Here is a 27,117-nt window from a genome sequence, read left to right as displayed (position 1 = left end):
TAGCCAGTCTGGGAGGGACATGGAAATCCTGTGGAGTTCTCCCTGGAGGGTGAGCCAGGATTCCCAGCTGCAGCATTCCACGGCTACCTGGAGACTTGCCTTCACATCCTACTGGGCAGCAAGGCAGGAAATCTCACTTCCTGTGAAACCAAGGCTCAGAGACATTCTCATGACTAATGGGATTGAAGAAGTATAAAATGTTGCAATAACCTGAACGGGTACTGGTCTCCCAGCACAGATCTCCTATGGTATCTGGACACTCCTGTATTGGTAATAAAGGCAGCATTACTCTGAGCCTTAGCCAGGCACAGCAGGGATTTCAGCACATTTGTTCCTTGGGACACAGTCTGCTTTTCTGTCCTTTGCCAGTTAACTCCTATTCTTAGATTTGCCGTGACATTTTCCAGTGGAAAACCCTCAAACCAAAATTCCTCCCAAACTGGATTTCCAAGCCATGCACTGCTCCAGGCTCACTGGCAGACTCTTCCCCCCAAAAAAAACAACTTTCCATCCGAGTTGTAGTGGAGCCCATTGTCTTGTTTCTTGTGTTCTTTGCCTCGTGCAAGGTTTTGATTTTGCTGAGAAACAGGAACAGAGAGATGGAGAGCAGTAGTGAAACCAGCATTTGTGAGCCTGGATGGGCTCTGCCACTGGCCAGGGACATCTCAGGAGGTGACTTGGCAAAACACCAAACATTGCTGCATTAACCACTGAGTTAGTCAGAATTCTGTGAGATTTGAGCAGTGCAGGGGTGCTGAGTGCCCCATGCCTATAGCAAAAGTGTCACACAAGTTGTCACCTGCAGCCTCTCCAGTGAGAATCTGGGAGCCCTCCCTATTTATCTATTATTAACCACCACTGGGTCCTCACCAGGCTGGGAGAAAAAAGCTGCTCCAAAGAAAGCAAGGCTGAATATTAAATCTGAGTCCCAAAGTCCACAGGGCTGCTGTCAGTGGCTGCCCCTCCTGCTCTGCCTCAGGGCAGCTTTGTTATTGCTTTGGAGCCTTGCAGGGCAAAGCACAGCTCTTTCAACACCACCACAAACAACCCCTTTGCTCAGTTATTTTACTTCTGGGCAGGTGGAAAAAGCTCAGACTGTGGAGTTTGACACTGTGGTGGCCTTGGTGTCAGGGCCAGCACAGAGGCAGCAGCAAAGGGAAGAGGGGAGGATCCTGGTTAGAATAATTCAGGAGTAATTTTTTGGCTGATGTAAAAACTGCTGTAAGGTTAGATCACCCTCTGAAGTACAGAGATCCTGTGTTGATTATAGATGCAGCCTGCCAGGGACAATCCTTCAGCACAGTCATGTTGGAGCGAGGTTTGTTCTGCACTGTGGAGGAGAAATCCATGTTTTGCAACACCCAGATTTGCAGTGTGGGCAGATCCCCACGGCATGGCTTTATTTTCTTTTTCCCTGCAGAAATGCTGAGCAGCCCTTGCTTTGCTTCAGAGGTTGCAGGAAAGCCCAGTGCTTGGCAATTGTGGGTCAGGTGGTTCTGAATCCTTTGGAGAAGCCACAGCCAAGCCAGGATGGCTGCAAGTGGAAATCCCAGTGGGCAGAGGAACAGAAACAGCAGCACTTTGGTTTGGTTGTGGTTTCCTTCATATGAAAGTGATGAGCAGATGACTTCACACCATTGCTACATCTGAAATATTAGGTCACTGCTGGAGAAAGCTCTTGAAACAGGTGGTGTCAGAACAATGAAACTTCTGTGCTCTTTTCTGGCGTCAAGGTCAAGAGATCTTCTGGTTTCAGGAGCTGAACTCTTGGTAATTGCCCATTTGGAGTCAGTGAAGGAGCAAGGGCTGGCTTCCCTGATTTCTGGCACTGGCAGGGACCAGTTCATGTAAAACTGGTTCTTTGCTCCCCTTGGCTGGGAGGTTTCCCTGCGGGAAGCAGCTCAGCTCCATCAGAACAGGCTGCTGGTGTGGGCTCCTGCAGCATCCACATGTTCAGGAAGCTTCTCCCCCTTCCAAGGGATTTCACCTTGGGAGATAAACCGAGCCACAGCCAGCATGGCTGGTTCCCTGGCTTAACTGACAATTCCTTAATGACCACTGAGGAAAACAAACTAAATTTAGTGCTTTAGATGTGAGCAGGGAGGGCTAATCAGGGCACAGGAATTCAATTGTGGTTAAAGCACCTATTTACATTCTTTTCGAGATTTACCACTGATACCCCGTTCCCAAAAATGCAGAGCTGGGTCATGGGATGTCTGTGGAGAATGGGCTGCAAATGCTCTGAGGACAGAATTAGTTTTAGGAGGAATATCAAACGATTCCCAGCTTTGACCTGAGGACAGTAGTTTCCAGGGCTGGCCGAGGTGCCCATCTCACCTTTCTGGATAAACCAGCAGCAGTAGGAAACCTCAAAGATCAAAGCCACCCTTGCTGATGGATGCAGGGCTTCCCCCACACGCCTCCAGCAGAATTAAACACCAGCCAGTGGCCACCACCGGGCCAGTAACTGCTTGGAACAGAGATATTTTATCAAAGAGGAGAGGAAGTTTTAACTGAAACAGCTTCTCAGGACTTCCCAATCTTTCCGTGAGGACAGAGTTCCTGGTTTCATCTGGAAGCTGTAACTTGCAGAGCAATCAGCTCAGCACATTCCCATCTGGAATTTTCAGCAGAACCAGCTACAGGAGCTGCAATCCTTCCACAGCTCAGGGTAGTCATAACCACATTTAAAGCCTTGTTGGTCTTGGGAAACGCTAATCCCGTTTGGCAAAGCTGCCTCTGGGGGCTGGCAGAGCCCTGCAGGGACAGGAGCTCTTGTGTCACTCAGCTCCACCAGAGCATCACGAGAAACAGCCCCGGGCAGGGCTGGCAGCGCTGTCACAGGAAGGGAATGCCGGGCTGGTCACCTGCACCTCCTGTCCCCGGGGTGTCACCTGCACCCAGAGCGTCCACCTTGTCCCCACCATCACCTGTGCTCATGCAGGTGACTGCTGGGAGTCACCCCCTGTGGATCCCCAGCAAACAAGAAGCAGGACAGAGCTTTTAAACCCCAAACTGCTCCAGCACAGGTCGGAGATGCACAGAGTCACCAAGGAGCCATCTCGAAGCTGGGAAGGAGCCTTTAGGGAACGGTTTGGGTTGGAAAGGATCACCTGGTTCCACCCCTCAAGCCTCTCAGCTCTTACCCAAGGCAGACACATCACAACACCAGAAAATGCCACCTTTGGCCTCGGAGAGCAAAGCCCCCTCACACACAGGGACACAGCACCCAGCTCCTGCTCTGCCAGGGTGCTGAAGGGCCCTGGGGTGTACCCGGGCAGCTCTGAGCCACAGCTCCTGTGGGGACCGAGCCGGGAGGCACCCCCAGCCCGGCCACAGAGCCCCCCAGCCCCAGCTCCCGCCCCCCAGCCCAGCCTTACCTGCCTCCTCCGCGCCCGGCACCGCTCAGACTGGGAGCACTGGGAGCACTGGTGTGACTGGGAGCGCGGGGCGCCGCCCCACTTAAATACCCCGCGGGGTGAGTGGCAGCGGGGCTGAGGGAATCGGGAGCCAATGGCAGGGGAGCTCAGCGGGGAGGGGCTGCAGGTGAGGGGCTGGGGGTCCCCTGGGGGGCTGGGGGTGAGGGTTGGGGTCCCCTGTGGGGCTGGAGGTCCCCTGGGGGCTGCAGGTGAGGGGCCCCTGTGGGGCTGGGGGTCCCTTGGGGGCTGGGGGTGAGGGTTGGGGGTCCCCTATGGGGCTGAGGGTCCCCTGGGGGCTGCAGGTGAGGGGCCCCTGTGGGGCTGGGGGTCCCTTGGGGGCTGCAGGTGAGGGGCTGGGGGTCCCCAATGGGGCTGAGGTCCCCTCGTGGCCATGGCGGGTGTTGGGAGCTGCTGTTTGTCCCCTCAGGAGGGACAGACCTGGCAGGGGATCTGTCACAGGGTGTCCATCCCCTGGTGCTGTGGCCTTGGGGCCGTGGGGTTGTGGAATACCCTGAGTTGGGGTCCCCTGGCCCTGCACAGCCCCCCCAGCAATCCCCCCGTGCCCCAGAGCTGCTCCTGCTCAAGGAGCTGCTCGTGGAGGCCGAGCACTGGAGCTGCCTGGAGATGGGGTGCTGGCACAGGAGTGAGCCCCTCTCTGTCCCCCAGCCCTGGGGCTGCTCCCTGCAGGGGTCACAGATGTCACCAAGTCCCAGAGGAGCAGGACGTGCTGTTTGTGGTGTAAACCATCATCATCATCATCATCATCATCACCATCCTGATGTTTCCTTGGCAAAGCTCCCCCTCCCCACACGGGGGCTGCTGTGTCTCCCTGAGCTCTCCCACCTCAGCCCGTGCCAGGCCCTGCAGACAACTGATGATGAAACTTTCTGCTTTTCCTGTTTGCTGGGGTTTTGCTTGATTTATGTTTTTATCCTTGCTGAGGGCCCAGCAGTGCAGGGCTCCAGGGAGCTCAGGGCTTTTTAACAGCCATAACAAATACTGAAAACTCCAGTTAATGCTTTTCTATTTGTGCCTTTTCATCTCCAGCTCTCAAAAACTGGTTTGAAAACATCAATTAAGCTTCCTGTTGTCTGTTGTCAAGATCAGCGGGGGAGGAAACTGAGGCACAGGTAAAAATTATCTGAAGTCTTCTAACACTATTACAGTGATTGAGTCACCTTGTTTTGGGCCTCTGGATGCAGGAGACCTCGGCTCTGGTTCTGTGTTGCCATTCAGGCAGGTGGGGGTGCCAGTGGTTTTTGAAAAATGTGCTGTTAAGCTGACAAAAATGTAGAGAATTGTCACTCCTGAGCTTTGGGGCTGGAAGGAATCCTCATCCTGAGGCTGAATTAGCTGGAAAGGGCTCTGGAGCTCAGGAGGTCCTGGGAGATGGGACCTGGCTGAGTCTGGGAACATCCCAGGGATGGAGATGTCCCACAGCCTCTCTGGGTGCTGGATCCATTGGGTCTGGATGTTGCATTAATGGAGAAGCTGCTCCCGGTGTCCACTCTGAGCCTCCCCAGCTGCAAACTGTGGCTTTTGCCTCTTGTTTGATCACCTGCACTGCTGGACACAGTCCTTGTGCATTTGTCTGTGTGACATAAACTCCATATTCCTTCATCACCAGAGTCACAGGATCCAGAATAATGGCCTGGATGGGAAGGACCTTACATTTTTGATGCAGTTCTGAAGTGTTTGATATCTTGTACTAAAACTGAAGCCAGGCTTTAACAACTGTGATGTTTGTAAGGGAAATAAAAATTGTTCTTGTCTGTCCTGTGAAGAATTGATGAAATTATTTTTTTTTTTTTTACAGGAACAGGGAGTCAAGAAATGAGTCCTGTGTATTTTGGAGTGTTGGTCTGCCATGGCCAGTGCTGCATCCCCAGGTAAGGTGGCAGTGACCCAGCTGCCAGGTGTTCCTGGGTGTGAAGTGCCCCAGTGGTCAGTGCTGTGGGGATGGTGAAAGTCTCATGGGACAGGTTTTATTTCATCCCCTAAGTGAGTGAAACAGCACTGTCTGCATGATGCACAGCAATGGTGGGGCACAGGGGAATGGGAGAAGTGATAACTAGTGATTAAAATTAACCAGGCAGTGTTTAATATCTAATGAGTGGCTTTGTATTAGGGTAAAATGTCAGTGCTGGGATTTCCTGCTGGGTGGCAGAGCTGCCTGCAGGCTCAGGACACTGGATTTGGGAGATTGCAGTGTCACAGCAAAGCTTTGCACAATTGCTTCAGTGACCCTTGGTGCTGTATGAAAGACACAGATTTAAATCTGAGATAAAATCACCCTAAGATGTTTGGTGGGGTGGGAAGGGCGTGGGAGGAAGTGGAGAAACACGTTTGGGGAAGGGAGAGGAGTTGTGTTGGTTGGGAGCCCTGTGCAGCCCTGAGCAAAGCTGCAGCATCCAGACACAGGGCAGGATCCTTCAGGTGTGAATTGTGAACCCCACCTGCTGCTCCTGTGGGAGCCAGGAGCCCCTGTGCCTCTGCCCTGCTGCTTCAGCTGCCTCTTGAGTCCTTCAGCTGCCTCCTGGCCCTGCTGGGGACGAGCCACTTGTCCCATGCTGGGATTTCTGTTGAGTGCACACCTGCAGGTGTGTGTGGGATTTGGAGGGTCAGAGCCCTGTGTTGGGAGCCATTCCTTTCCCTGCTCTGAGGTGTGTCATAGCTCAGCATTGTCCCCCTGGGGCCCAGAGGCCACACGTGACACTGGAGTTCCCACTGCAAGTGTTCACCTGCTGCAGCGGAAATCATCCTGCTGCTCTCGCAGTGCATGAGTAACCTGCCACCATGCCATGGTCACCGTGCCCTTGTCACCTGGCCTGGGGCAGGCACAGGCACGAGAAGGGATGAGAATGATGATTCAGGGCTGGGGCATGAGGAGCTCTGCTGCTGTTCCTCAGGTCCTTGGGCTCCCAGAGCTGCCTGGGCATGGAGGGGACAGCTCTGGGTCATTGTCATTCACTGCTGTGCAAAGCCCACCAAGCTTCCCCGTGCCCCCAGGCCTTCAGAGCACCCTCCTGGGTCAGGGCCTGCTGCAGTCTCTGCTGCCCTCCCTCTGCATGAACCCAGCAGGACCCTCCTGTCTCCTGTGCCTGCTCAAGGTGAGCCACTTCTGCTCCCCTTCAGCACTCACCTGGGCTCCCCAGGCCCTGTTTTGTGTCCAAGTCCCCTTCCAGCACTCACCTGGGCTCCCCATCCTGTTCCCTCTCCAGGTCCTGCTCCCCTTCCAGCACTCACCTGGGCTCCCCAGCACCCGTCCTTGGGAACAGCTGTGCAAGAATAGCTGTTTATGCACATAAAAGCATAAATGCCAGTGCCTCTGTCCTGGTTTTGGCTGGGATAGTGTTCATTTTCTTCCCAGTAGCTGGTCCAGGGCTGTGTTTTGGATTTAGCATGGGAATAATGTAGATAACAACCGATGTTGTGGTTGTGGCTGAGTTGTGCTTACTCCAAATCAAGGACGTTTCAGTTTCCCAGGCTCTGCCAGCGAGCAGGGGCACAAGGAGCTGGGTGGGATCATGGCCAGGAGAGGCCGGAGGGATATTCCATTCCACAGAACATCCTGCCAGTGCAGAAACTGGGGGGAGCTGGGACCTGTCTGTCTCTGCTGTGGGAGGGATGAGCTGGGTCAGGGGTGGTGAACGACTCTTGGGCACTCTGGCAGGGAGGAATTCCAATCTCCCAGAACCCTCCCAGGCTGCAGGAAGTGCTGCGGTGGCTTCAGGTTCATCCTCCAGCACATCTGCAAGGGCGTGCAATGACTCTGTGTCAGGCAGAGCCTCCAGCCTTGGCAGGAGATGAAGCCTGGCGGCACCAAGCCCATCCGGGCTCCTGTCAGCCGCGACCGTGGCTCATCCCATGGCGGCTCCAAGGAAGATGGGGCCTGCCCCGTGTGTCCCCTGCGTGTCCCCTACGTGGGAGGGCACCACATCCTGCTGCTGGCTGTGCTCTGGTGCCGAGGGGAGGCCGTGGGGGCGGGGAGGGGAGCACGGAAGCGGGGTGTGCCGCGCCGTGCCGCGCCGTGCCGGGCCTCCCGCGCCTCGTGCTCCTTTGTTCCAGCCCAGGCCGCGCCATCCCCGCGGCCCCAGCCCGGCCTCTCTCCCCCACAGGCGCCAACCCTCGGCCTCTCATCCTCCTCTTGGAGCAGGCTTCTCTCAGGGGCCTCTTGGCCACGCTTTCCCCCATCCAGCGGTTGTTTCAAGCAAATATTATCATTTTAGATTTCCTCACAGCATCGGTGGGTTTGGGGATAAACATCCTGCTGGATCTGCCCGTTCTGTCGGCTCGCGCGGCCACGCCAGGGCCCTGCCGTGTTACCCGGGCCACGTTGTCACCAGTGGGGCCCTGCACAGCGCCACGAGTGCCCCTGGAGCTAACGGCCTGGGGAGTTAGAGCCCTTTTGCGGATTATTTGCTTTATTCGGATTGCTCTGTTTATTCGAATTCGGTTATTCGGATTATTCGGATTATTCGGTTTATTCGCATCAGGGTAGGGCCTGGAGCCCCCCAGGGGGACAAGAGCCCTCCTGGAGCTCCCCTGGGAGAAGAGGACCCCTGGGGAAGGGTGGCTGTCATAGAGGGGTCATTGGAGTCTCCTCTCCCTGGGGCTCACCGGGTTTGAGGACAATACCCGGTACCGTGCCCGCGGCCCGGGGGCTCAGGGCTGATGGAGCCCTTGGGGATTCGGGGGGTTTTGCCCTCGGTATCGCAGCGGAGCGGGGGGCGCCGGGCCGGGTCACTGGCGGGGATCCCCGCTGTCGCCCCCGTTTGCCGGGGGTGTTTTCCCGGTCCCGTTTCCCCCCCGGGGCCCCCCCGGCTCCGGGAGGCGGCGGCGGCCCCGCCCCGCCCGCGCGTTCCCGCCAGCGGCGGCCAATGGGCGCGCACGGGGCGCGCGCGGGGCTTTTCCGCGCCAAACTCCAAAGCCCGCGGAAAGCGCGCGCGGCACCGGCACCGGCTCCGGCACCGCACCCGGTGAGTCCGCCGGGACCCCCGGCACCGGTACCGGCACCGCACCCGGTGAGTCCGCCGGGACCCCCGGCACCGGTACCGGCACCGCACCCGGTGAGTCCGCGGGACCCCCGGCACCGGTACCGGCACCGCACCCGGTGAGTCCGCCGGGACCCCCGGCACCGGTACCGGCACCGCACCTGGTGAGTCCGCCGGGATCCCCGGCACCGGTACCGGCACCGCACCCGGTGAGTCCGCGGGACCCCCAGCCCCAACCCCGGCACTGCACCCGGTGAGACCGCCGGGACTCCCAGCGCCAATCCCGGCACCGCACCCGGTGAGTTCGCCGGGATCCCCGGCACCGGCACCGCACCCGGTGAATCCGCCCTGACCCCCAGCCCCGGCACAGCCGCCCATGGCGCTGCCGCCGCGGGCCGGGGAGCGTCCGGGGGCACCGGGTGCGGGAGGGCAGCGAGGGGCGCGGGGGTTTCCCCGCCCTGCCCGGGGGGTGCGGGAAGCGGCGGGAGCGCTCCGCGGTGCCCGGGCGGTGACAGCTGGGTCTGGTGCCCCGGAGGGGTCGCGTCGCTCGGGGCTGCGACAGCGGGACCGACCCCCGTCCCCGAACGGGCCCGCGGGAGGGGGTGTGGCCGTCAGGGGCGGTGCCGGCGGCACCGGTGCCCGGCGGGCCCGGGGAGTGGCATCGCCCCGGGGGCTGCGCGGGGATGACGCGGCGGGGCTGGGGCGGGTCCGGGCGCGGCGGGGGTCGCTGACGCCCCGCCGTTCCCCGCCTGTCCCGGGCGGGTGTGCGGCCGGGGGGCCGCGTTCTGCCGGTGACGGCCCCTTTAAGACCACGCGCTTCGCCCCCTACCCCCTTTATCCCCTCTCTCATTTGCATGATCGCGCGAGACTTGGCGCGTGGGCGCGGCGGGCGGGTTTCAATTGTGGCGCGAGATACGGCCGGCGCGAGCGGAGCCGTTAGGCTCCCGCGTGGGAGGGCGGGGCCGGCCCCTCGCAGCCAATCAGCGGCCGAGCCGGCAGGGCCGGCGGCCAATGGCGTGCGGCGGGCTCGTGAGGGGGGCGCGGCCGCGGGTGCGGGCCCGCCCCGGCGGTGCCGCCGCTGAGCGCGGTCCCATTCCCGGGGCAGCGCCGGCGCCATGTGGATCCAGGTGCGCACCATGGACGGCAGCCAGACGCACCGCGTGGACTCCCTCTCCAAGCTCACCAAGGTGGAGGGGCTGCGCCTGCGGATACACGAGGTGTTCGGCGTGGAGCCCCACCGGCAGCGGCTCTTCTACCGCGGCAAGCAGGTACGGGCGCGGCGCGGGCATTGACAGCGGGGAGCGGCAGCAGCGCGGTGCCGGACACCCCCAGCCGGGCCCTGCTCCCCTCCAGCTGGGGACGGGTGTTCTAATTTATTTATTTTTAATTGCGTGGAAATAAGGGGTTTTGCTGCCATCTAGTGATCCCCGCTCCTTCCCGCGTCCGTGGGTTTGCCGGGACAGGAGCCCGCTGCAGAATTGCCTTTATTCTTACTTTGCTTTACTGTTTTCTACCTAATGTGTTGCTCTTCTGCCTTGACATCGCCTTTATGAAGTGTCTGCAAATTACCAGTGGTTTTATGGTCTTTAAAGTACTTAATGTTTTTGAGCCTTGCAAGTTACACCGCTCTGAAAGCCATAAAGATCTAATTTTCCTTTGTAAATTGGGAAAAGCATCTCATGATTTTGAAGTTTCTCAGCTGATATCAAATTCTCACTAGGTACAGAACACTTCAGTGGCTCAGTGCTGTATTATGTTCTCAATAATACGTTTACAATTGCTGTTGCACAGCTGTTTTATTCCCTGTCAGTTCATAATGTAACTAAATTAGCAGTGAAGTCAATCAAAACCATTTAAAAATACAATTGATGTAGTCTACCTAGTCCTATGCTGCTAAACCTTCATGCTAGAGAAACTCCTAAGCTGGTGTTTGGTTGATCACAGGATTAATTTCAGGAAAAGCAGCGGGATGCTGAGCTGGCTGCAGACGGACAATTTTTTCTAGCTGCTTTTCTTTCTGTTTTAGGCAGTCCTGAGCTAACTGTACTCTGTAATTAGCAGGTGTGACACCTGGACTAGCCTCAGTCTAAGCTCAGGTACCAGCTCTAGCATAAACAGAGGCCTGTAGGATGGTGTGGCATCACCTTTCTGTTGGGTTGGTGTAGATTTGGGTGCATTAATGACCCATTTGTGTTGTAGATCGAGTGATAAAGGGAGAGGTTGGTTCAGGGCAGGTGCCACCTGTCAGCCCGTCCCTGAGGTCTGGGGTTAAGCAGGTTTTCAGAAGTGGTGACTTTCATTCAGTTTGCCCTTGCCCTCCAAAGGGAACCCCTCCTCCTGCAGCTCCAGCGTTCCCTGGCTCGGGCAGGAACGTGACCCGGCCTCTCTCGGGCCTTGTTCCCATTGTGCTTTGTCTGGCTGTTGGAAGCCCTGCAAATGTTCCATTTCTTACCCGTGAGCGTTTGTCAGTGGGGTTAGGAAATTAGCTGTTAGTTCAAAGCTGCCTCCTTTGTTTGAGGTTTGTCCTCGGTGCTGGGCTCTTCTTTCTGCCCGTGCTTTGAGCTCCTGTGGTTTCCTGTGCTGTTCCTGTGCTCTTCCATTTCACTTTGCACCTGTTGTCACTCGTGTCCTCTGCTGCTGTTCCCGTGTTGGTGACGCTGTGTCCTGCCTGAGAAGGAACAACCCATTCCTGGTGTGTTCTTCTGCACCTCGAGGAGTTTTCATCTCTGAACCAGCAAAAAGCTCAGACCTCTTCCTGTGCAGTCAGATTTCCAGGGATTGTTCCACAGCCATTTGATGCCATAAATCAGAATTGAATTATCATAGTGATTCCTGTGAAGTGTAAATTTTTGTGGTTTTGCTCTGCTTCCCCCTGATAGAGAACAAAGCTCCAGGGATTGCTTTTTCTGGTGGTTTAGGCTGGAAAGGGATGATCATTTCCTGTATAATTTCTTAGTCAGACCTTAAATATGTGGGGAAGCTTGTCTGAACTTCTGACTGCTCCGTGGGCTCCAGCCTTACATGTTAACTCTAAAATGGTTGTGCTCCTTTGAGCTCTTGAGAGGTTATTGAGGGGCCTCTTTCTGCCTCTGCACTTCTCTTTTTGCAGGGGCAGGGTCCTGATTTGACTACAAACTGTGCCAGATAAACTCTTAGAATTAGAGGGAGTGTGAAATTGGAACGCGCCAGGCTACGCTGAAGAGCGATCGAGTGGTTTCAAGTTGAATTGACTCTTTTTTGATTTTACTTTTGATGGAAAAAATGTGTGTTTGCTGGGAGAAAAGTGTGTGATTAACTCTGGCTTCTACTTAATGCTATGAATTATGGTGTAACAATTCGTAGCATTATGGAGATGGTGTAACAACAATCTGGATCACACACAATTAAAATATAAAGACAAGCTGCATTAGCATTTGGGATGTGTCTGAATTGAGGAAGAAATAATTTTTTTTTGTAGGTAATGTGGAATTATCTTTGAATCCTGACAGGAACGTGGAGGGTCTGTAGTTGTTTAATTGTAGGGAATGTGCTGCAAACTTTTTCAGATCTCCTAGAGGCTGGGTAGCGAGTCCAGAGCAGCATGGTCGCCTTGCTCTGGCAGACTGAAAAAAAAAAAGCATTTAAATATCAGGGGCTGAGAGAGAAGAAGGGCCCGGATCTGGCTGGTAATGGTTCCCAAGCCACGTGGTGGATGTTGGCGGGCTCTGAGCTCGATGGGAGGCTGGAGGCAGCGCGGCGTGGGCAGCGAGGGGCGCGGTGAGCGGTGAGCGGGTCCGTCAGCGGTTCTGTGAGCGGGTCTGTGAGCGGATCCATCAGCGGTTCCGTGAGCGGGTCTGTGAGTGGATCCATCAGCGGTTCCGTGAGCGGGTCCGTCAGCGGGTCCGTCAGCGGGTCCGTGAGCGGTTCTGTGAGCGGCTCCGTCAGCGGGTCTGTGAGCGGATCCATCAGCGGTTCCGTCAGCGGGTCCGTCAGTGGGTCCGTCAGCGGTTCCATGAGCAGATCCGTCAGCGGGTCCGTCAGCGGGTCCGTCAGCGGGTCCGTGAGCGGGTCTGTGAGCGGATCCATCAGCGGTTCCGTGAGCGGGTCCGTCAGCGGTTCCGTGAGCGGGTCCGTCAGCGGCTCCCTGCTTTCCCTGCAGATGGAAGATGGGCACTCCCTGTTCGATTACAGCGTGGGGCTGAACGACATCGTGCAGCTGCTGGTCAGACAAAGCCCGGCCGCGCTGCCTGCTGGCAGCAAGGACAAGGACCCCGAGCTCTCGGACAGCGACTCCGGCTGCGGCTCCGGCCCCAGCGAGTCCGACAAGAGCTCCCACAACGGGGAGGCTGCGCTGGAGCTGGAGGGACAGCCGGGCACGGCCGCCCAGCCCGACTGGGCAGACCCCTGCTTCGGCCTCTACAAGGTGGGTGCTCGCACGCCGGGAGCCCTCGGACCGCGCCTGGCCTGGGGAATCGTTCTCTGTGCTGGGGAATCGCTGAAAATCTTCCGCACTCCAGTTGTGTGGGCAGTGCCTTTCTTCCTCTCAAACACCCCGACAACAAAGGCAGAAATACCAACCAAGCCACAAACCAATTCAATGCAAAATGCTGTAGGTCCAAAAACTTAATTTTTTCATTTTGTCCTTTGAAATTAAACTACAATACACTATTTTTTTTTTTAAGTATTCAGAGTGTCTGGTTTGATTCTTTTACAAATTTTCCCAGTACTTTTGCTTGGAGTCACTACATTTGTCAAAGCTGAAACTTTCTTGAATGAGCAAAAGAAAATCTCAAGCAGCTGTTCAGAATAATTTTATTTCTCTGTTTCAATGGGTTTTATTGCAGATCTAGTGATGTCTTTGCCAGGTTACGAGCAAGACACTTTGAAACTCTATTACAGACTAACCAATAATGGTTTGGGCTCACCAGCAAGGCTGGGTTTACATGTGCTGGTGTGGAATGGATTTATAACCTTACAAATTCAACCTAAGCAGACTGTAGGGCTGCACAACAGGACCAGGAGAGCAGAGGAAATCTTAATTTTTAGGGTGGTCACTTAAATATCTTGATGATGGTGCAGTTCTTGAGATGGTTAAATCTTTAAGTAGATTGGAAATGAATACCTAATTTGCAGATCCCTTTTGGTGAGCTGTGCTCTTGGCTCTGTACAGATCAATGACCTGGTGGATGCTCGGGACACGGACATGGGAGCGTGGTTTGAAGCCACAGTTGTGAATGTAACCAGGAAAAAACCCACCACTGGATCAGCTGAGAGCTGCACAGACCCCGACCAGCCCACAGCTGTCCCTGAAGAGGATGTGATTTATCATGTGAAATATGATGAGTGAGTTTTTGTTTTGTTGCCCTCTTGGCCAATAGAGTCATTGGGGTCGTGATGTTGATGGGAAATTTTATTGCAGATATTGCACAAATTAAAACAGAACTGGGCAGTGACACAGTCATTATGTCATTGGGCCCTGGCAGCTGTAAGGTTGTTTTGCAGTTGGAATTCTGGAATTGCAGTTGGGGGCTGGAATCACGTTTTTATGGATACCAGCATTTACAGGGAATGCTGGTGTCCAAGGGTTGAAGGGAGGCAATAATATCAAAGTCAGACTGGTTGGTTCTGGCTGTGTCTGTGTGGGAGGAGATTTTATCCTTGATGATATTCTTGTGTTGCACAGCAAAATCACCCTGTCAGCATAACACCTGTTCGTCCCCAGAGCTGATGTTGAATGTGATTTCTGTTGTGTCCCTCCCTTCAAGTTACCCAGAGAATGGGGTGGTGCAGATGGGCTCGGGCAACGTGCGGGCGCGGGCACGGACCATCCTCAAGTGGCACCAGCTGGAGGTGGGGCAGGTGGTGATGGTCAACTACAACCCTGATGAGCCCAAGGAGAGGGGCTTCTGGTACGATGCTGAGATCCTGCAGAAAAGGGAAACCAAAACCACCAGGGAGCTCAATGCAAAGATATTACTTGGGTAAGCTGTTCATGGGGGTAAATGGAATTTTCCTGCTCTGCTTCAGCTTTCTGAGGTCTGAGTGGCTCTGCTGGTGTCTGTGAACTCGAGCTGTGGGATACTTCCAAACTCTGATCTCTTCTCACCTTCTTCTAGGGAAGCTGGTGATTCCTTGAATGACTGCACAATTATATTAGTGGATGAAATCTATAAAATTGAAGAGCCAGGCACTGCTTCTCCCATCAGTTCTGGAACCCCAAAACGTGAGTCTGACGTGGAGTTCTTGCATGTCTGTCTTACCTTGTCATGTCCTGCCAGTTGTCTCTGTGAGGGTTAAAGGTTTAAGGGCTCCAAGTCACGTTCAGCTGTGCCTCCTTTGACCATTTCCAGTGGATCTTGGCACTTGCTGAGTATGGTTTGTGTTTGCCCACAGGACAGAGTGGACCCGTGTGTAAAGCCTGCAAGGACAACCCAAACAAGACCTGCAGGGTCTGTGCTTGTCACATCTGTGGGGGGAAGCAGGATCCAGATAAGCAGCTCATGTGTGACGAGTGTGACATGGCCTTCCACATCTACTGCCTGAACCCTCCCCTCAGCAGAATCCCAGATGATGAGGACTGGTAGGTTCTGAGGAGGTGTGTGGGGTGTCACAGTTACATCTAATTAGGAACAGGGATGTGGGTGTTTAAGGTTTTTTTTTTTTTTTGTAAAACTTCATAGCTTTTAATGAGCTTAATGAGAATAGGTTTTAAGCCCATGGCTTGCACACTCCTTTTCCTAGTTTAGGGATCTGGATGCCTTTTTTGTGTACCTGCCTAAGGGCAGGGCTTGGAGCAACCTGGGATATAGAGGAGGGTATCCCTGCCATGGCAGGGCTTGGAATGAGAGGAGCTTTAAGGTCCTTCCAGCCCAAACCAGCCTGGGATCCAAAGAGGACCAAATGAGAGCTTGATGCTGGGAGGATTCAGCTGTGCACTGGCTTTTATGGGTCACTGCAGGCAGGCCCCATCATCAGATCAGGCAGGTTTGTGCATGAGATTTGTGCAGTGAGAGTTGTGGGTAGTGAAATACATCCTTCAATAGACAGAGTCAGTTGAAATGCACTGGTTTGTTCCCTCAGTGTTTCAATACTGTATGCAATGATTTTATATCACAGCTGTTTCCTGATACATCTGCACAGGAGCTGTTGTAGGTTAAATTCCAGCATGGAAAGTGTTTCCATGTCCTGTCTGGTTTCACATGGGGAAATTGTAACATAACTCACTGTGGCTGGAGGAAATGTTCCTAACTGAAAGCTTTGCTACTTGTTAATTTTCACTGACTTTAGGTATTGCCCTGAATGTCGAAATGATGCAAGTGAGGTGGTTTTAGCAGGAGAGAAATTAAAAGAAAGTAAAAAGAAACAAAAGATGGCATCTGCTAATTCCTCCTCCCGGAGAGACTGGGGCAAGGTCAGTCCAAAGCTGTTTTACTTGGGGTTGTGTTTGTTCCTTTGGGCTCTTGGCTGATGCTGCTCTCTGCCCAGGGCATGGCGTGTGTGGGGCGCACCAAGGAATGCACCATCGTCCCCTCCAACCACTATGGACCAATCCCTGGCATCCCCGTGGGCACCATGTGGAAATTCAGAGTTCAGGTATGAGGCTGAATCCTGGCCTGACCTGCTGTGGGGAAAAATTGGGGTTACCCAGCTCCTGCAAGAAACTGAAACAGTTAATGTGGAAATGTGTGTGTCACTGGATATATGGAAGTGCAGCAGGAAAAGAATTCTGGCTTTGTCTGGATCAAGTGTTCCATAACTAATGCTGCATTGTTGGACCATCAAGTGCTGGTTTATTTTGTTGTAGTGCTCTTTTTGGTAACTCAGAAACCCCAAAGCAAGCGGATTTGTTCCCAGTGGTTTGTCCTGGAGGTGTGCAGTGTGCCCTGCCAAGGGTGTCTCAAATATCCACGTACATGAAACAGAAGGTTTCTCATCCTGTTAGAAAGCTGGGGCAGAAAAAAGCACTGGCTTATCCAGATCTTGTTTTCAGGTATTGAGGGAAGGCTGCTATTACAACTCTTTCAAAACTTGATACAAATATTTAATATCTGTATTTTTCTTAAATACCTGGAGCATTTTAATAAGCAATTTCAGTAAGAAATATCCAGATAGTTAGATTTGCACACAAACCTTATCCACGTGTTCAATTTACTGATACAGTCAGTGCCTTATTTTTTAGAAGCATTTTTATTTTTCCTCCTTCTGTCTGGAGCTTTTTGGGGGATGATGGTGAGAGCAGCTTCCCCCTGTGACACATGGAAAGCAAATGTGAAGTGGCACAGTTGGTTCAGCTCAAACCCAGTGCTGGTGTGGCCTGCTGAGGGCAGGTGCCTCCAGAGCTGATTTTGTCTCCCAGGTGAGCGAGTCTGGGGTGCACAGGCCCCACGTGGCAGGGATCCACGGCAGGAGCAACGATGGGGCCTACTCCTTGGTGCTGGCAGGAGGATATGAAGATGACATTGTGAGTGGATTCTGATTATTTATGCACAGAACCAAACAAACCTGTTGAAACTCCACACCAAACACTTGCCCAGCTTCACCCGTTTCCTTCAGAAGCAAACAAGGCAAGGAAAAACTGCCTTGATCTGTGCCAGCCTGAGGCACAGGATCATCCCAACCCAGTTTGATATCCCTGTGTCAGCTTTTGATCCCAGAGTTCTGAAAAAACTGCAGTGGTCTGTGCCAGCCTGAGGCACAGGATCATCCCAACCCAGTTCGATATCCCTGTGTCAGCTTTTGATCCCAGAGTTCTGACTTTTCAAGGTCTGCCTTACACCCACATTGGAGCAGTCTCGTGGGCTGTGCTGCCAGCTGTTCACTTGCAGCAGATCCTGTGTGAGCCTGGGCTGCTCAGGGGTGTGACAAGACAGCATTGTCACCATTGTCACCTGATGTCCTCTCCTGGCAGCCTGAGGGACAACCAGAGACTGGCCCAATCTGGGAGCTTAAATACACAGGAAGCATCTTTCCTCTTTGAGAATGCCCTGCTAAACCTACCTGGTTGAAAGACTCTCCTGCTTTTGTTGAATTCTTTTTGTGACTGTGAAATCCACCCGTGTTCATTTCAGGATCATGGGAATTCCTTCACCTACACGGGCAGTGGGGGCCGGGACCTGTCTGGGAACAAGCGCACGGCAGAGCAGTCCTGTGACCAGAAACTCACCAACATGAACAGGTTGGCAATGTCTGTGCTCCATTCTGGCCTCAGCACCTGGCACTCTGTCAGCACAGGGGTTGTTGGGCTGTTCAAGCTTTGGAACAAGGGCTGGAGTTGGGTCTGGGCTGTGGTTTGGCTGCAGATCAGTTACAGAATGGGAACGCTCCTTTCAGTGCCCTGCAAGGGGACAGAACTGGGTGGGCTTGGTGTCACCTGCAATACTGGCTGACACTTAAAGAACAGAGCAATAAATTGGTGTGGGAGTTCTGCTCTCTCCTGCAGACCTTTGCAGCCACTGCAAACCAGACCATTTGTAATTCTGAGCTGTTACTCTCAGATAAGCCTGGGCTTGAGTGGAGGAGCTGCTCTGGGCCGGGGCATTGGGGTCATGCCATGAACAATTAACTGTGCCCCCATCAGGAGGGTCCCTGAGTGCAGAGGTGTCAGTGTCACACACAGGGGTTCCATGGCAGTCACACACTGAACTCTGGCCTCTCCTGCAGGGCCCTGGCTCTGAACTGCAGTGCCCCCATCAACGACAAGCACGGGGCCGAGGCCAAGGACTGGCGGGCGGGGAAGCCGGTCCGGGTGGTCAGGAACGTCAAGGGAGGCAAGCACAGCAAGTATGCTCCTCTGGAGGGCAACAGATACGATGGCATCTACAAGGTGAGGAGGGCTGAGCTGGGAAAAGAGCGTGTGCTCGTGGCCAGGGGGCTTGGACAGAGGGTGATGGCCTTGCTGTGGCTTTTGCAGGTGGTGAAATACTGGCCTGAGACGGGGAAATCTGGGTTCCTGGTGTGGCGTTACCTGCTGAGGAGGGACGATGAAGAACCTGCTCCTTGGACCAAAGAGGGGAAGGACAGGATGAAAAAGCTTGGCCTGACAATGCAGGTACTGCCCTGGGACATCACCTGGAATCTCAACTTGATGGAGAGCAGGGATTCTTCTGTTACATGCTCCTTAGCTAAAAATTGAGATTAATAAATGCTTTCGGTCTGCTGAGTTGTTTGTTTTTATACATCGAGAAGCTAAAAGGACAAAACTCTCTTTGTTTCTGGTATGGAATTTCTATAGGCTGTGAAGTGCTTCCCTACAGCAGGGATCTGTTGCTTAAATAGATTAAAAGTGCCCCTGGAGCTGTTCTCCAGAGGTCACTCTTGGACCTGTCTTGGTCTGCAAGTCTGACCCGGTGTGTTGGCATTGAATGATCTTTGATTTGTTTCCCTGCAGTATCCTGAAGGATATTTGGAAGCTGTTGCAAACAAAGACAAGGAAAAAGAAAATAATGGAGATGATGAGTTTGATACCCCAGGGAAAGGGAAGAGGAAAAGGAAATCAGCAGGTTTGTGGAGTAGGCAAGTGGATCTAGAAAACCTTGGAGGTTTTTGTGCATTTTACTTGGTTACTCTTTTCAGGTGGCTTTTTGGTTTTTTAAAAAAAATCTTTGTGTTTTCTTTCAGGTAGGGAGGAAACACCCGTCTCCTCTCCAGCAGGGACTCCAAAGAAAACTAAAGTTGAGCCATACAAGCTGACGTCCCAGCAGAAATCTCTTATAAAAAGTGATGAAGCCAATGAAAAACTGTGGAATGAAGTCCTGCAGGCTCTCAAAGATGGACCGGTACCTTGGGCATTTCCCCCCAGCTGTAGTTGTGCTGTCCCCAGCCACAGACCCTTGACTGAATTCAAGAACAGCCTCAGACCTAAAATTATTTATTTTAGTGTAAACACCCCCAGCAGGTTTAATGGGACAGATTGTGCATATTAAGATTTGTTGAGGATCTTTCTATGATCAATTGCATTTAATGGTGGGGGTTTGGGTTAATTTATCTTTCAGCCCTAAGCTGATTGAATGTTCTCTCTTTGCAGAAATTTCTGAATAAAGTGGAGGAGGCCTTTCTGTGTATTTGCTGTCAGGAGGTCGTGTTCAGGCCAGTCACCACCGTGTGCCAGCACAACGTCTGCAAGGTGGGCTGGGCTCTGCTGGGCTGGGCTGCTGGGGAGGAATTGTTCCCTGGAGGGTGGGCAGGCCTGGGATGAACTCCCAGAGCAGCTGGGGCTGCCCCTGGATCCCTGCAGTGCCCAGGCCAGGCTGGACAGGGCTTGGAGCAGCCTGGGACAGTGGGAGGTGTCCCTGCCATGGCAGGGGTGGCACTGGGTGGGCTTTGAGGTCCCTCCATGCTCAGCCAGGCTGGAATTCCTGATCTCTGCTGTGTCCAGCAGCACTGGCTGGGTTGGGTTTAATGTCCCTCCATCCCAATCAGGCAGGAGTTCCCTGCTCTCTGCTGTGTCCAGCAGCAGCATTGGGGTGGGATTTAGGGTCTCCCCATCCCATGCAGGCTGGGAGGGATCAGTTCCCTGCTCTGTGCTGTGTCCAGCAGCAGCATTGGGGTGGGATTTAGGGTCTCTCCATGCCCATCCAGGCTGGGAGGGATCAGTTCCCTGCTCTCTGCTGTGTCCAGCAGCAATGGCTGGGTGGGATTTAGGGTCTCTCCATCCCAGCCCTGCTCTGTGCTGTGTCCAGCAGCACTGGGGTGGGATTTAGGGTCTCTCCATCCCATGCAAGCTGGGAGAGATCAGATCCCTGCTCTCTGCTGTGTCCAGCAGCACTGGGGTGGGATTTAGGGTCTCTCCATCCCAGCCCTGCTCTCTGCTGTGTCCAGCAGCACTGGGGTGGGATTTAGGGTCTCCATCCCAGCCAGGCTGGGAGGGATCAGTTCCCTGCTCTCTGCTGTGTCCAGCAGCACTGGGGTGGATTTAAGGTCTCTCCATCCCAGCCAGGCTGGAATTCCCTGCTCTCTGCTGTGTCCAGCATCACTGGGGTGGATTTAAGGTCTCTCCATCCCAGCCCTGCTCTCTGCTGTGTCCAGCAGCATTGGGGTGGGATTTAGGGTCTCTCCATCCCAGCCAGGCTGGAATTCCCTGCTCTGTGCTGTGTCCAGCATCACTGGGGTGGATTTAAGGTCTCTCCATCCCAGCCCTGCTCTCTGCTGTGTCCAGCAGCAGCAATGCTCCCAGCTGGGAGCGCAGTGCCCCTGCTCTCTCTGATGCCATCCCACGAGTCTCAGGGCTGGCTCTCTGTGTCAGAGCTGTCCCCAGCGAGCCCAGCTCAGCTCCCCGTCCCTGACCCTGCTCTCTCCTGTCCCCAGGACTGCCTGGACAGGTCCTTCAAGGCCTCTGTGTTCAGCTGCCCCGCGTGCCGCTACGAGCTGGGCCGCAGCTACAGCATGGAGGTGAACGAGGCCCTGCAGAGCGTCCTGGCCCAGCTCTTCCCCGGCTACGGCAGCGGCCGGTGATCCCCCAGAGCACTTCTCCCTCCCTGCTCCCTCCCTGCCTGCCACACCCACCCCGGGCTTAATTTAAAGCAAAAAAAAAAAAAAGGTTAGTCTGTGTTTTCTCCCGCCCCCCCCCCCCAGCAAAACAATGGTTTGAAGTCTTCCTGGTTTTGAAAACAAACCTGTAAACTCCAAGGATGGTCCTTTTGTACGTTCGTGGGTTTTGTTTTTGTTCTCTGTGTTGAACTTTGCAGTTTTATTTTTGTTTTTTCATCCCCTCAAACCTGCCATTCATCAGTACAGAGTTATTTGTTTCTAATAATGGACTGAAAGTGCTTCCGGTGAGGCTGCTAATGATGAGGAAAGTTCTCAGAGTGCCCCTCTGCCCCCTTTATTTTTATTTTTTATTCCAAAAATGGCTTGGTTGCTAGAACAATCTTCACTGTCTGGGGATTTGGCCATCAAGGTAGACTCGTGCATCACCTTGGCAGCATTTTGATACTCAATTTGTACAAGTGGTTCCTGGCTTTGTACCACAAGTGGGTTTTTACTATTTTTTTGTAAGAACTGGGTTTTATACATTTGACAAAAAGCCATTTCCCGCTAATTTTGTATCTCAGAAGCAGAAGGCTGCTTGCTTAGAGCCAAGTGGTTGGAGCAATATGAAGTACTACCTCACTGGACTTCTCTTAGGGAAGGATTTGTTCAGCTGGGCGCTGTCCCCTGTCCCGAAATGCCATTGTGGAATATCCTAAAGCCATTCTTAAGTGCCTTTTGTCCTTTGCTGGAAGACTGGGCTCTGAATCACCATCAAGGTCTCCTTTTTTTTCATAAGCACTGAATTGTTGGGACTTGCCAGCCGGATTCTTTGGGAGCGTGGATCACTGTAGCTGTGTGTGATTAGTGGGGATTTGCAGAGGATCAGGTTTCCTAGTTATAGGTGTATTGGGGAGTTTGTTTTTCTTTGTTCGCTGCATTTCTACTTGGAAATGAAAAATAACCAATTCTGGCTTTTGTATGAACCGTTTTGTATTGGCCATGCCTGGAGAAGGCTCCCTTGGTCTCCCTCTAACATTACCAAAGTTTGCAGTTTGATACCTCAGCAAGACAGGGATGTTTTTAATCACACTTTTCTGCAGACAGACTGGAACAATTGTGCCTATTATTGGTTTCCTCAAATCTTACCCTTTGCAAAGTGATTATGTTAATATGTTAGGGAAAAAGACCCTGCAACATTTTATACGTTTTTTGGTGAATTTGTCAATTTTTTGTATAATGTGCAAGTTGATGTTCTCAAAATAAATATCTTTTCAGATGAATTGTTGACTGTTCTCCTTCAATTCTTTTGATCCAGAGTGGGTTTCCAGACCCAGTTCCTTGGTTGAATTTATGTCCCATTAAGCCAAGCCTTTTATTGTTCTAAGGGTTGAGATTTTCATTATGATTTTTCACTGCAAGTTTGGCGAATCCTCATTTCCACTGCTCCAAAATCACAAACACCAACTGGCATTTGGAATTTTTTGTCCATTTAATGAATAAACTCCAAAACTGTTGCAAATGCCAAGTCCTGCATCATATTTGAGGTGTTACAGGAACAAGGGTGAGCTTCTCCACAAACCAGAGGAATTAATTCAGCCACTGAGGTTTCCACAAAGGCAGATGAAGGAAATAAAGCACCATTAAGGTGGTAAAAACAAAAATCTCTGAAATGAAGCAGCACTAGCACCATCTGCCCTCTTTAAAATAAGTTTATTTTAAGGTCATTGTTAACGTGAAACACTTTCAGATATTTAGATTTCATTGCAAATGTCCTTGTGCTTTTTATTCTGTGTTGTTATGTGAAGAATTGAGGTGAGTGAGTGAAAAGTGAGAAAGTATTTCTGCATTTAAAATGCAATAACTGCAATGACTTCCTTCGTTTATTGGTATTGCTGTTACTTGGAACTTGAAAAACAAACTTTGTTTCCTCCATAGGTGCCAATGTACTGTTCTGTTGGTGGCTTTTTTAAGCAACAATTACAATTCCCCTGCAAATTGGACACTTTGTGGTGAGATGTGCCAAAATTATCTGTCCCAAATTACAAAGCCCTAGCAGGGAAACGCCTGCGCTGCTCAGTGAGGGATTCCGTGCCGGGGGTGATGTGCTGGGCTGATATTTCACTTCCCACCCTCACCCGGGGCCGTTTGTGGGGCAAATCCCCGAGATGGGAGCAGGAACAGAACAAAGTTTCCTGGGGAAAATCAAAGTTTCCTGGGGAAAGACTGGGGGAGCGACAGCAGCAAAAACCCAACCGAGGAGCGGCTCCTGTTCTGGGAATTCCCAGCGCGGGCACGGACTGCGAGCTCTGCTCGGCCTCACTGAGGGCAAATTGGCAAATTCGGGATGGAAACGAGCTGTGCCCGGACACCGGCGGGGACCGGGACCCTAAAGCTCCCCGGGCAGCGCCGGCCGAGCCTCGGCTCCGCCCGGGAGCGGCGGGGATGGGGACCGGTGGTCCCGGGACCCCCCGGTCAGTGCCGGTCCCCAATTCCCGCTGTCCCCCTCATTCCCTGCTTGTCTCCCCGTCAATCCCCGCCGTCCCCCCGATGTCCCCCCGCGATGTCCCCGCTGTCCCCCCGATGTCCCCGCTGTTCCCCCGTGTCCCCCTCCGTCCCCGCCGTTCCCCGCCCGGCCGCGCGGGGGCGCGCGCGCTCGCCGCTCCCCCATTGGCGCAGCGCGGCCGCAGCGCCCCCGCCCCGCGCTGTGCGGCTCCTCACGTCCTCACCGCCCCGCCCCGCGCCTGACGGGCACCTCGCGCCGCCAATCAGCGCCCGCCCGGCTTCTGCCTCGCCCAATTGACGCTGGGGGGCGGGCCGCCGGCAGCAGAAGGCGGCCTGCGATTGGCGGAAAGCGCGTGAGTGACGGGAGCGCTCCCCGCTGCCCCGCCCGTCGGTGGGCGGACCGTCGCTCCGCGCCGCCGACCAATCAACGCCCGCGCTTGCCTTGTTATTCGGCGATCGGGCTCACCACTGCCTGGACCCGCCGTCCGTCACCGGCGGCGCGGCCAATGGGCGCGAGGGCGGTGCCGCGCGCGGCCAATGGGCGCGGCGGGGAGGCGGGCGCAGGTGGTGGCCGCGGGGCGCTGCGCTCGCCTGGGCGCCCCCCCTTCGCTGCGCCCCCCGCGCCGCCGAGGGCCCCGCGCGCAGGTACGGCCGGACCGCGCCCCCGCCCCGCCACCGGCACCGCCACCGGCCCCGGCCCGAGCGGGCCCGCACCCCGCCACCCGCGCTGCGCCCCCCGCGCCGCCGGGCCCGCCGCCGCTCCCGGCCCCGGCCCCGGCCCCGCCGCTCCCGGCGCGGCCCCGTCCCCGCCGCTCCCTTCCGGGCCCGCGGCCCCCGCGCGGCCTCCCCCGCAGCCGGCCCGGACGGGCCCGCACCGGCCCCGCCGCGCTTTGTGTGGGTGGCACCCCCGGGGTCCCGGTGCCCCGAGCCGGGGCTGCCCGCGGGGATTCACCGCCCGCGGGGTTCGGGCCGCGCACGGGGATCAATGGCGATCCCGGGGGCTGGGGGCGAGCAGGAGCCGCCGCCGGCTCCGTGATTCGGTGCTGGGAAAACCGGGGGCAGGAAGGTGACAGCGGCCGGGGCTGGGCTGTTCTGTCGGCGCTTCCCTCCTCCGGCACTGTCAGAGCCTGGGCCCGGCCGCGGCGCTTCTCTCCCGTTCTTGTCAATTCCTCTGTAATTCCTCCGTCAATTCCTCTGTCAATTCCTCTGTCAGTTCCTCGGTGTGACCCGCACAGCCCCGCTGTCCCCGGGCACGGCCCGGGACCCTCGGGAGCTGCGGGGTTCGTGTGCCCGCCCCGGCCCAGCCGCTCCTGGGTGCGCAGCGGAGGGGATGGAGGGGATGGAGGGGATGGAGGGGATGGAGGGGATGGGGAACCCTTCAGGAAACCCAGCGGGGACAGGAGCCCGGCAGGGGCTGGAGCGGTGCCAGGGCTTGGCATGGGGCTCAGGGAATGGTGCTGGGCACTGCCCAAGGTGCTGGGCACTGCCAGGTTCCCCAGGGAATGGTCCGGGCCCTGCCCAGGGTGGGATTGTTGGGGGTCTGTGCAGGACCAGGGGCTGCGCTGCGTTCTCCTGTGAGTCCCTCCCAGTTTGGGACATTCTGGAGTTCACCCAAAGGTGTTCTTGGCTTTCCTGGGTGGTTTTGAAGGTGTTGAGGAGCCAGGGGTGGTGCAGAGAGGCAGCTTTGGGCCCCTGTGTGCTGAGGAATGAGGGCACCAGTGAGGATCCATTTCATCCCTGCTCCCTCTGCCTTGGGATGGAGCTGCTGCTCTGCCCTGGGACACTGCATCTGTAACTCGTTTGGGCCAGAGGAAATCTCTGTTAGGGCAAGCATGACCCTCCCAAAACAAAGTTTCCTTTAACCCAGAAAAGTCAATTTTAAAATTGACTGAAACCTGATAGCGTTTCACCCACAACATTGCTTATTTCCCGGGAACTTTTGCTTTTTTCTCGTCACTTTCCTTTTCCGGTTTCACTGAAATTCACAGAGTCGGGGAAACCTCAGGCCTAGGATGCCAAACTCACAGTTACATTTTAGCAATGACATCGAGTAACTGTGGGAGCCCCCAGGAATTGCTCAGCGACAGCGAGTTCCCCGTTCTTGGGCTTCCCTGTAACAAGAGAAGGAAGTTGGGGCGGGCCGACCAACTCCTGCAGTGCCAGAAGGATCCTGAAGGAATCCTGAAGGGATCTTCAAGGAATCCTGAAGGAATCCTGAAGGAATCCACGGCTGTTCCTGCCTCATGACAGGCAGGAGTTCCTCCCATGCAAAGGAGGTGTAGGTGGATATGAAGTGATTCCTTGTTCCAGAGCTGATGTTCATGGATGAGACATTCACTGGAGCATCTTTTGACAGGAAAATTCTGTCTAACCCTACGTGGTGGATTGTTCTTTTTGTGCTGATTGGAAAGAGACAAATGCCTTGACTGGCCCAGTGGGACCGGAAAAACAAAAAAGTGTATATATATATATATATATGAATAAAAGTGTATATATATACATATATATATATATATAGTGTATAAGTGTATATATATATATAGTGTATAAGTGTGTATATATATATAGTGTATAAGTATATATATATATATATATGGTCCTATATATAAACATGACGTATGAAATATGCAATATATTAATATATATACAAAAGGACATAAAATATATTTATATGTATATAAAAAAATATATAGAAGGAGTCAGTTTTGTCAGTAAGTCAGAGCACTTTGGTAAAGACTCAAAGTATACAGGTCACGTTCCAAGTTTGGCTTTAGGATGAACGTGGGCTTTTATAAATTAAAAGAAATGAGCTTTTGATGGGAAGTCAGGAGCAAAATTCGCTTTCCCAGCCGTTTGCTGTAGATAATCCTGGCCATTGGTCATGGGAAGGGCTCACCTGAGCTGTGGGGACACTGCTGCTCTCGCTGGGAGCTGTTCTCAACTCCTGCCATGCACCAAGGAAAGATTAGGCTCAAGTGGGAGTTTCACAGCTCTGCAGGTGTTTTGGATCACCCAAAATACAGACAGCTCCTGAAAACGCGGAGCTATTTCCATATAAAAGGTCGTAAGAAATTTGCTGTGAGTTGGGAGAACCAGTTTGGCCAGCCCTGCTGGAAGGGCTCTGGGACGATTTCACATTTATGCGGGGTTGTGTTTTATTTCCTCCTGGGATGTCCAGCAAACAGTGTCAGCATCAGGAGGCTCTGATTCACCTCGCAAGTTTAAATCTCATTTTTGAGAGCAGGCAATGCACCTGAGAGCAGAAATAATCATTGTGAGCCAGCCAGGCAGCAGGGGAGGGAAGGCTCTTGGCAGTCAGGAGAAACTTGGTGTTTCAATGAGTTCTGGGCAGTCAGGAGGAATCAGAACTGGTGGATTTCCCCTCCCTGACTCACCCAGGCTCAGGCTGTGCTGTGGGGAAGGGTTTGCGGAGCCTGTGCTGCCCCACGTTCCTTCGCTGGAGCATCTGTTAATAGCAGAGATGGATGGCAGCTAAATGTGTCACACAAGTGAGGGATTCGCTTAATGGCTTTGGATGCCACTGGGATCCTCCGGGGCTGCTGGAAGGAATTATTTGTCATCTGGTGAGGAATTCAAGGCGGTTTGTCCGTTTGCAGTAGCGGCTGAAATCCTGGATGCTGCAGAACGTTGGCAGGAATCCTGTCACTTCCCACAGGCTGGGGGATATTAATGACTTATCACTGTGGGATATGAGAAAGGTGTTCCTCCCTCTTCAGTGCTCTCCACTCAACTGG

At 54.1% G+C, this 27,117-nt stretch overlaps 2 protein-coding genes across 2 annotated transcripts in view; both read left to right on the top strand.

Annotated features, from left to right (window-relative positions):
• Positions 1–9,528: 9,528 nt before the first annotated feature.
• On the top strand, positions 9,529–20,881 carry UHRF1 (ubiquitin like with PHD and ring finger domains 1). The gene is made up of 16 exons (XM_058041047.1): positions 9,529–9,681; positions 12,552–12,815; positions 13,563–13,735; positions 14,158–14,373; positions 14,509–14,615; positions 14,786–14,972; positions 15,680–15,803; positions 15,878–15,985; positions 16,749–16,853; positions 17,461–17,567; positions 18,053–18,215; positions 18,303–18,440; positions 18,780–18,891; positions 19,010–19,167; positions 19,416–19,514; positions 20,696–20,881. The coding sequence occupies exons 1-16, from the start codon at positions 9,529–9,531 to the stop codon at positions 20,840–20,842; spliced, it is 2,361 nt and encodes a 786-aa protein (XP_057897030.1). The 3' UTR covers positions 20,843–20,881.
• A 3,058-nt stretch (positions 20,882–23,939) lies between these two features.
• The window catches only part of KDM4B (lysine demethylase 4B), a 73,143-nt gene continuing 69,965 nt past the window's right edge, over positions 23,940–27,117 (top strand). The window contains exon 1 of the mRNA XM_058041031.1: positions 23,940–24,007. The gene's annotated coding sequence lies outside the window, so the exon portion shown is untranslated. The remainder of the gene's footprint in view (positions 24,008–27,117) is intronic.

Source organism: Melospiza georgiana, chromosome 26 (assembly GCF_028018845.1).
Source record: "Melospiza georgiana isolate bMelGeo1 chromosome 26, bMelGeo1.pri, whole genome shotgun sequence".
In the NCBI taxonomy this organism is placed as follows: domain Eukaryota; kingdom Metazoa; phylum Chordata; class Aves; order Passeriformes; family Passerellidae; genus Melospiza; species Melospiza georgiana.
Note: the sequence above shows the minus strand (reverse complement) of the source record. Positions and strands in the feature narration are given on the sequence as shown.

Coding starts and splice junctions, on each gene's coding strand:
- UHRF1 (XM_058041047.1), top strand. CDS start 9,529: ATGTGGATCCAGGTGCGCACCATGGACGGCAGCCAGACGCACCGCGTG. Junction 13,736..14,157: donor TATCATGTGAAATATGATGA/GTGAGTTTTTGT, acceptor CCTCCCTTCAAG/TTACCCAGAGAATGGGGTGG. Junction 14,374..14,508: donor AATGCAAAGATATTACTTGG/GTAAGCTGTTCA, acceptor ACCTTCTTCTAG/GGAAGCTGGTGATTCCTTGA.